The sequence below is a fragment of the Lemur catta genome, chromosome 17 (genome assembly GCF_020740605.2).
Source record: "Lemur catta isolate mLemCat1 chromosome 17, mLemCat1.pri, whole genome shotgun sequence".
NCBI classification, from domain to species: domain Eukaryota; kingdom Metazoa; phylum Chordata; class Mammalia; order Primates; family Lemuridae; genus Lemur; species Lemur catta.
In genome coordinates, this window is record NC_059144.1 from 41,282,107 (window position 1) to 41,291,646 (window position 9,540).

At 58.0% G+C, this 9,540-nt stretch overlaps 1 protein-coding gene across 3 annotated transcripts in view; it reads left to right on the top strand.

Moving 5' to 3' along the window:
- SLC9A8 (solute carrier family 9 member A8) overlaps positions 1-8,722 on the top strand; it is a 64,150-nt gene extending 55,428 nt beyond the window's left edge. For all 3 annotated transcript variants that reach the window (XM_045529248.1, XM_045529249.1, XM_045529250.1), the window contains 3 exons: positions 549-769; positions 3,325-3,471; positions 4,353-8,722. In XM_045529248.1, the coding sequence (XP_045385204.1) occupies positions 549-769; positions 3,325-3,471; positions 4,353-4,460 (476 nt within the window). In that variant the 3' untranslated portion in view covers positions 4,461-8,722. The remainder of the gene's footprint in view (positions 1-548; positions 770-3,324; positions 3,472-4,352) is intronic.
- The last annotated feature ends 818 nt before the right edge of the window (positions 8,723-9,540 follow it).

The following is a 9,540-nucleotide window of genomic DNA, read 5'->3' on the forward strand; positions in this document are numbered from 1 at the left end:
CAGAGCAGCCCAGAGCCCCGCTCGTGCCAGCAGGGGACCACACAGGGACAGCATCTTCAGATACGAGGGCCGCTGGACAGACTGCATCCTGTGCTGTTGCCTGTGTCGGCTGTGGCCCTGGCCTCGGTTCCCCTGCCGTGTGTGGTGGAGGGTGGCCGTACCTGCTTCAAGGGGTTCCTGTGAAAATGCAGTGAAGCTGTGCATGCCAAGCACTTAGCGCAGGGGGACTCGGCCCACAGCAGCAGCCATACGATTTCTAAAACGCAAGCGTCAGGCTTGGTAAATCCTCACATACGCATGCCTGGTGCTTTGCAGCCAGAGCAGGCCGCCTGGTGAGCTGCTCAGGTGGGCGTGGAGGTGAGTCTGCCTGCCCCCCCTGCCCTGCAGCCTGAGCTTCTCACTCCCAGAGCTGCCCAGAGCGAGTGCCATCTCTCCCCTAGGTCTGTTAGAAGGGTCAGCTGGCCATGGGGCCCGGCCAGCCCTGATCTCCTGGCCCGTGAAGCCTCTGCCTCCTCCGTCTCTCCTCTTACTCGATGCACTGTCCCCAGGCCTGCGGGGGGCCATCCCCTATGCCCTGAGTCTGCACCTGGACCTGGAGCCCATGGAGAAGCGGCAGCTCATCGGCACCACCACCATCATCATCGTGCTCTTCACCATCCTGCTGCTGGGCGGCAGCACCATGCCCCTCATCCGCCTCGTGGACATTGAGGATGCCAAGGCGCGCCGCAGGAGCAAGAAGGACGTCAACCTCAGCAAGACCGAGAAGATGGTTAGTGCGGGATGCACCGGGGGCGGGCAGAGGGCTGGCCTGCCGCATTCCTGGCTGGTCCCTGCTGACTGCCAGGAAACGGGGAGATGGGGATGCCCAGACCCACACGGACACACATTGCACACGCACCGGCTGCCCGACCTGAGAGGGAGGTGGTGGAACTTGAGTTCTGAAGCATGGCTCTTTGGGGAGGGGTGTCTGCCACCTCGTGACCTGCTGAAGCCACAGAGGCCGCGGGCTGGCACAGTCTGCTCCCCTCTCTGAAGCTTCATGGGGTGCTGGAGGAGCCTGGGCCTGCGTCAGACTCTCCCGGCAGCACCTCTGCCCTGCCAGTAGCCGAGACGCCCATCGGGGCCAGATTGGAAGGTGGCAAAATCCCATTGCTCCCCAACATTTACTGAAAACCTCCTATTGGAGGCCTGAGGCGGTGGCTCGCAGTGGCTGTGAGGGCCACGAGAGAGACACCCTCCCCACGGATAGGGGAGGGCATGACGTGGGGCTGGAGTGCCTGGGGCCTGGCCTCGGTGGCAGCTGAGGCTCCTGTGCCCCGGCCCACTCTGCTTCCTCAAGCCCCCGCAGGCCCCTGTGCTGGGCCAGGCTCCCTGACAGACGCAGAGTCTGCTCTGGGCTCTCACCCACCCCCCCAAGCATTTGGGGAAATGCATCTTTTTCTAGTTCCCTTATTTGGGGCCGTCAGCACCTTCAGCCAGTCTTCAGGGGTACAGAAACCCTTGCGTGGCCGCCCACTCCCAGTGCTGGAGAGTCAGGGCTTCGTGGCCTCAGCCTCCAGCCTCCATGCTGGGCCTTCAGCCAGTACAGTGCTGCTGGGAGGAAAGTTCCAGATGGCCTTCAGGCCTGAGCTTTGTAAAATTTTTCTCACACTCAGAGGCCCTTCCTCCCTCACCCTTAATCTACCAGCTTTCTTTTTTTTTTTTTTTTTTTTTTTTTTTTGAAACAGTTTCTCTCTGTTGCCCTGGGTAGAGTGCAGTGGCACGATCATAGCTCACTGCAACCTCAAACGCCTGGGTTCAAGGGATCCTCCTGCCTCAGCCTCCCGAGTAGCTGGGACCACAGGTGCACACCACCATGCCCGGCTAATTTTTCTATTTTTAGTAGAGACGGGGTCTCACCTCTTGCTCAGGCTGGTCTCGAACTCCTGCGCTCAAGCAATCCTCTCACCTCGGCCTCCCAGAGTGCTAGGATTACAGGCGTGAGCCACCATGCCTGGCTTCCTGTTTGTTTTACCGAGAGCTGTAGCAGTAGATTCTCAGACCTTTTAGTGGGTATCCTAATGGGTGGAGGGCTTGTCGCACACGGGCTGTGGGCCGCACCATCAGTGTCCTATAGGTCCGGGGTGGGGCCCAGAAGACTCTGCATTTCTAACAAGTTGCCAGGTGCTGCAGTCACGTCACTGCTGACCCTGCAAACACACTTGGTGAACCACAGCTCTAGGCAAACCAGGATGTCTCCTCAGAGGAAGAAGAGCTGTGTTTCTGGAATGTTTCTGTGGCCAAGTCAGGGTGCTTGCATTTTCCTTGGACTAGCTCAGGTTGTCTCGATAACCTGAGGAAGCAGGTGCTTTCATTAAACCCATTTTGCAGATGAGAATGATGAGGCACAGAGAATTCAAATCGCAGGGCTCCCCTCACACAGACTCCAGAGCCTGCATTCCTCACCACCACACTCTCCACCAGGGGTCCTCTCGGTGGGTCCCTAGAGCGGCGGCATCACAGGGAACTTGTTACCTTGTTAGTAAACGCTAACTTCTGGGCCTCACCCCAGACTTCCTGAACCAGCAGCTCTGCAGGTGGATCTGGCCCGCCCAGTACTTTGGGGCTACACAGCCCTTCCTCCACTTCCTCCCCCTACCTGCGCCAGCTCCACTGGGCCAGGTGTCCAGGTGGGGTCCCGTTGACTGTGGCAGAACAGGCTTCACTGTGGCTTACCTTGAGGTTCCTCTAGCGGAGCAGTAAGCACCCTGCGTTCCCATCCCGTTTGCCTCTGGTCACCCCGCGCGGGTGGAGATCCGGTGGCCTGAGCCGTCATTTCACGGGGAGTCCTTTTCATCCCCATCCTATGCTGACTTGATTGGCAGGGGCCCGCCCACAGCGTAACCACAGCTGGTGGGGCCACGGGCCAAAGCCACGGAAGGAGCCTTCCTTGTCCGGTCTGCTGGTGCAGCCCAGAGCGGGGGTCCCAGCCCTGGCTGCACCTTCCCATCACCTGAAGAGTTTAACAATGAAGCCCTTTGTCTGGGTGTGGGTGTATGCCCGTTGCCCAGACCTCAGAAATAATAAATAAAATAAAAGAAGCCTCAGCCCTGTCCCAAACCTCTGATTTAGGTATCCTAGGTGGAGTCCCTAGCATCCATTGTGTTCTTACAAACCTTCCCACCCTCCACCTCCACCCCCCGGGGCTCCCTGTCACCCTGCACTGATGCAAGGTGGAGTTAGAGTTGGGGACACTGGCAGCCTGGGTGTTGTGGGGGCTTCCAGGGAGAGGCCAGCCTGGTGGTGCCAGCTGACAGCCATCTGGCTGCGTCTCCTCCTGCCCAGGGCAACACCATCGAGTCTGAACACCTGTCGGAGCTCACCGAGGAGGAGTACGAAGCCCACTACATCAGGCGGCAGGACCTCAAAGGCTTCATGTGGCTGGACGCCAAGTACCTGAACCCCTTCTTCACACGGAGGCTGACGCAGGAGGTGGGACACAGGCCGCGCCACACTCTCCAGGGCCCCTTGCCTTCCCCGCTCAGGACTGCAGTGGCCGAGGATGGGGAGGAGGAAGAGCGGGAGGCGGGAAGGCTCACATGGGCCCGCAGGCCGCCGCCTCCGCTCTCGGGCTGGATGTGCTTGTGGAGCTCGGCATCTCCTGTTTTCCTTCGCTGCCATATTTAGCGCTAGTTTAATAATAGACTTGTTAACGCAGTTTGGTTTTCCTGGATGACAGACTCAGGACATCAGTCAGCTGCTGGCTGAGCTGAGGGACTCTGGACATTACCGGGGCCTCAGGCAGGGGCCCAAGGCTCGCGGGTCTCTTGTTCCATCCCTCCAGGCACTGCTAGCCTCTTACAGATGCGGGCCTGGGGTGGGGGCGTCTTCCGGCTGCTGCCCCCTTTGTTTCTGAGCCTCGTCTTCTGTGCTGGGGCTGGCACGATGGGTGGCAGTGTGTGAGGTCTCACTGGGAGCCAGGCCCTGCACCCAACGCTTCCATGGTGGCCTCCTTCCTTCTGCAACCCATGCAGGAGATGCAGCTGAGGAGACTGGGCCGGGGAGGTGAAGGAGCCCCCAGGATCCCACAGCCAGCACTGGGCAAAGCCCAGTGGGTCCGATTCCAGAGGCCATGGCTCTTAACACCACGCCACCCTGCCGCCTCCTCCCCCCATTTCTGAGAGACCCTACTGTTACCTCCACCCACACAAAGAAAAATCCCAGCTTGAGTCAGTTAACACTTTGAAGGTGCCTGTGGCCATTCCCCCTGCCACCCATGCGCCCCCACACACCAGGTACAGAGCAGCCTCCCCTCCCTCCCTGACCCTGACCCTGGCCCACTGACGGGGGCTTGGTTGTGTCTCCTGCCCCAGGACCTCCACCATGGGCGCATCCAGATGAAAACTCTCACCAACAAGTGGTACGAGGAGGTGCGCCAGGGCCCCTCCGGCTCCGAGGACGACGAGCAGGAGCTGCTGTGATGGGTGCCCAGGCTCCGGGCAGCGGGACGCAGGATGGGCGTTTGCCGCCCGCACACACCCAGCAGGGGCCTCCCGGAGGTGCGTGCATTTGGCAGCCTCTTCAGGACATGAGCGAGGCAAGCAGGGTGAAGTAGAAGCCGCGGAGTCTTCTTAACCTGGAACTTTCTAGGCCTTTGGAGCCAGTTGGCTTCAGAAACGCATGTCATCTCCCCACTCCGCACTGAGCCAGCCTCTGCTCTGTGTTGCTTCTCAGCCCCCAGGTCGGCGTGACCACCCATCCTAGGTGAACACTTCCCTCTGCTTCTGCAGCCAGGTGAGCAGTCATCTGTCAAGCTGGGTGCCTGCCTGGAGGAGGAGGAGGACTGCTGCCCAGCCTGCTGAGAGGAGCACTTGTTCGCAGTTTGTGCCATTTGCAAGCCACTGCCTTCATCACAGCCCCTGCTGGGACGGGCCTCTGTGCTGGCAGGCGGGAGTCATCAAGGAGCCCCGGCTCAGCAGCAGCAATTCTGACCTGAGTGGCAGGGCCCAGAAGTCTTGACAACCTCACTCCCCCTTTGTGATAGCTCTGCACTCCCTGAGAAAGAAAAACCCAGTGACCTTTTTTCCTTTACCTCTAGTTGGCACCTCGCAGCCTGTCTCCCTGGGTGGCAGGCAGCCGCTGCCCTTCTCTGGGCATATTCTGAATGTTTACACTGGTACCTTCTAGTATCTTCTCTAGAGCCCCACGGGAAGCTGCAAACCTGGGTTTTGGGGGGTGGGGGTGGGAGAGTGAGCCTGGTCTGTGGGGTCAGAGCGCCCTCTAGAGGGAAAAGCTAGAGGTACCGGGTTTGTGCCCCCTGGCACCTTCCGTCTTGATTCAGTTTAAATTCCCGCACCCTTACAACAGAGAGCGAGAGCCTAGTAGTTGCCTCCTGCCATCTGATTCCCCCCTCACTGCAAGTCCCCTACTCAGTGGTTCTTTTTTATTTTGTTTTTATATGAAGCGCGTCGCCTCAGTTCTGTAAAATAGAATGCAAGCTCCCATCGGTGGCTCTCATTCGTCAGCCAGCGGCCCCTTTCCCTAGGCTCTGCAACGTGCGCTCGCCAGCTTCCTGCTGCACTTCGCTGCTAACCAGGGCTCTTCCTCTTGCCCCTCTCCCAGTTCCCTACCATCTTCCCTCCCTTTTGTCACTCATGCCAGGGTCCCAGCTCCCCAGAGCACTGGGGCAAGGGCCAGAGCAGCAGCACATGGTCCTCCCACCCCTACTCGGGACCCCAGCAGCCTGGGGTCAGATGCGCGCATACTCACCCAGCACCGTTGCTCCGTCCCGACCTCCCAGCCATCTGCCGTGATGAGCTGCCAGGAGTTACTGACTCACATCCTCGCCTCGCCTGTCTTTTAACAAGCCTCATAACTGCTCAACTCTGCCCACCTGAGGGCCGTTGACAACTTTCATATGTGGTTCTGGGTCCCAGTTGGAGTCCTGGAACTCAGCACACCTGGTGGCCTAATCATCAGTTGCATGTCCTTGTTTCTCTGGGGACACAGTGGTCCCGTGTGGGCCAGCATGGACCCTGGGCTGGTAGCAGGCGCATTTCCATGTCTCCTGCCTCAGGCAGCAGCGTGGCCCTGGATGTTAGGAAGGACTGACCTCAGGACCCTCCAGGATTCGTGCCAGACATGAGAGGCCAGGCCCCACCCCTACACCTTGCCTTGCCCCCAAAGTTGTCAGAGCACGCCAGTTGGGCAGGAAGCTGTGATGTGCTCTTATTGCATGAAGAGTAAATTTTTACTTGATAGAGCTAAAATGTGATCTTTTTATGATCTCTCACCTTAACCTCATAATTTGAGCCCATGCCTTGCTTAATTTTCGCCTCCACCATTTCCTTTTAGTGGAAAAGACGTGAAAGAGTGGCCAGGTGGGGGCAGGGATCTGAGACCAGGTTGTTCTCACACCCCAGCTCAGAACTCATTTACTTTCTCTCCTGAAATTCGGAGTCTGATCTCACAGGTGTAAGTGGCATTGCAAATTCAGTAACTTGCCAGGATTTCTTTCTTTCTTTCTCTCTAATCTTAAATTCACATATTAAGCAATGAAGAGTCAGATCTCAGTTTACACTGCCCCTTGTCACCGCTCCAGCTCCGATGGCCCAACCACATCACTCTTGGCCTCCCACTTTCAGTGGAGACCTGCCACGCCTTGCTGATGGTGCTGTAGCAGGAGAGCACTTGGGGCTTGAAGGAGGGGCCCAGGTTTGCAGGGTGGGGTGGGAAACATTTCCTGGGAGGTACCAGCTACCCCTGGATCTCCCACGGGCCTCGCCTGCCCCCTGCTGGCTGCGTGCGGGTTTGGCAGCCAGGGAGAGCACTCCTCCCTGTAAGCGAAAGGCCATGGAAGTCTATTATTCTGGTGGATTTTTTTCAAATGTTTTTTGCTGAGAATCAAAAATTGCTGCTGTCTACCTTTAACATTCCCAATAATTACTTTGGGCAGTAAATGCATGGAAGATACAAAAATGCAGTTTATGCCTTTCCACATGTGTTTCCTTTTCGGTGTAGCCGCAGGACAGGAGAGCCGTAGCCCGTAGGAGGAAGTGCTTTAGGGTGAGCGGCGCTGTGGCGAAGCCGGCTCTTCAGCCCGGGCACTGGGGCTCCCCAGCAGGCTCTGCCATGTCAGACCACTTCTTGCAATAAACTGCATGCGTTCCGCAACTCTGTGGTTGTAGGACCCCTCAGAACAAACACCGCCTGCAACCTGAGCTGTGAGGCCTTTGGGGAAAGGAGCTGGCTGCTCCTCGGGCCACCGAGGTCAAGCTGTGCAGTGGGCTGGGCCCGGGCCAGGCTGAGGGGGGCTCGGTTCCATCATCTGATGCTCACTCAGCCCAGGGCAGAACTGAAGCCCTCGCGCCCCAGGGCAGCCACCCTTTTCACAGTGGGAGTGCCGGCTGGGCCCAGACCTGAGCCAGCCCAGAGAGGCCCTGATTTGCCCGCAGTTTCCTTTGTGGGCCATGGAATGCCGAAAGAGGGGTGAGCAGGGATCCTTCTCCTCAAAACCCTTGTCAGAGGTGCCATCAGCAAGGTGTGGCCTTATGCAGTCTCCAGTCCCTGTTCCCACAGGGGCCCCCACGCTTGGCAGAATCCTCAGCAGGGCGGCTAAAGCCGGGACCCCACTTCTTTGGAGGGAGGGGGCTGGCCAGTGTGCGGGTGGGGCCTGGGGTGGCTCGGGGCTTCGAACTGCTCCCTGATTCCAGTATGAGAAAGAATCTAGTTATCGGCTTTGATTAGGACTTTTAAATGCAAACAAGAAAAAATTGTTCCTCCCCCTACTCTTCAAAATACTGGCAGATGTCTCCCTGCTGGTTGGTGGGTAGGAAACCAGATCTGAAACGCTCCGGATACAGCAGCCAGAATCACTGAGAAGTAGTTCTTGGGGACCCTCTCCAGGGCCCTAGGGGAGGTGTTTACGTGAAAACGCCACAGTCGGAAGTAAAGGCTTCAGGAGAATGCGGAGCCACACCCCCTTCCAGTGAGGCTCCTGCGGCTTCTCAGACATGCAGGTAGATGTCAGAGACTTCATGTCATCAGCCATGCGACAAAAGAAGGAAGACTCTAACATCCCCTACCCACCATCCCACAGTCCCACCCCAGCCAACACAGTCCCACCCCAGCCAACACAGTCCCCGGGGAGGCCGCTCTGCGCAAGCTTGACTGGCTTCAGGGGAGCGCGGCTGGGGGCCCTGTGGCCCGAGACTGCAGCAAAGGTGGTCGTTGGTGGTCAGAACAAGAGTCACTTGCCAGCCCTGCAGGCCCCATAGCCCCTGCGAGGTCGCACGCAGAGGAGTGGGGGGGACTCCATAGTGGACAGTGGGCATGGCTGTGGCTGCTACCAAAGGCTGTCAACGTTTTCTTCAAGCAGGGCTTCTGCAAAGGCTTGATACTTTCTCAAGGTTAATCAAAATCTTGTATTCTTTTTCATTTTGTTTGTAAAAGCAGGGTTTTTAAAAGCACTGGTTTTTTGTTTTGCCTTAAGGCCCATTAGGAAGGCCAGGCTTACTGTTTTGTCTTCCCCAAGTGAGACGTGAGAGGCATTGCTGGGGCTCTGGCTCCTGAGAAGTGATTGGCTGCTCTTGGGGGGCTGTGGGTGGGGAGGGAAGGTGGGTCAGAGATGGGCCCCTGCGGCTGTCATCTCTTGCACAGAAGATTCCAGGATGGATGGGCAACGGTCACGTCACTGGATGCTGGATGCTTGTTTAGAAATAAAAGTGGCTGCTGCTGAATCAGAGCTGGTTTCTGTGTTCATGTTCAGGTGGCTTTGCAAATGCACGGGTCACACACTCCCAGCCTCGACGCTGTCACAGGCCTCCCAGCCCCTCTGGGCCAGCAGCCCTTGAAGTGCCGTGGTTAGGAGCGTGGCTTTGGTCAGGCGGGCCTGGGGCAGGGTCCTGCTCCTGGCTCTTGGTGAGGAGCACAGGAGGCCGGGCAGGTGGGCTCAGCCCCCCGCCGGGCCTACACCTTTTCCTCACAGGTGCAGCGAGCCCTTCCTCTGGGCTGGATGGTCTGGTTCTCCTAGGCCAGTCGGCAGGGCCACCTGGGATCACAGATCAGTCCCTGGCAGGGCCTCTGTCTGATGGTGAAAGGGGGAACTTCTCTTTTTCTTTTGAGACAGGTTTCCCTCTGTTGCCCAGGCTGGAGTGCAGTCGTCATAGCTCACTGCAGCCTTGAACTCCTGGGCTCAAGCAATCCTCCTGCCTCAGCCTCCTGAGTCGCTGGGACTACAGGCATGTGCCACCACGACTGGCTAATTTTATTTTATTGTACAGACAGGGTCTTGCTATGTTGCCCAGGCAGTCTTGAACTCCTAGCCTCAAGCTGTGTTCCCACTTCAGCCTCCCAGAGTGCTGGGATTGCAGGTGTGAGCCACCTCGACTGGCTGAGAACTACTTTCATTGAACCGGCACTGCGCAGGAACTGGGGGCTGTCCACACCTCTGATAGGTGACGTTATGTGTGGGACGCCTGGGGCATGAGTTTATTTTTACCCCCACGTACTTCCAGAAGGCATCCAAAGCTGCTTATGGTAACAGGCACAAACCAAAAATGC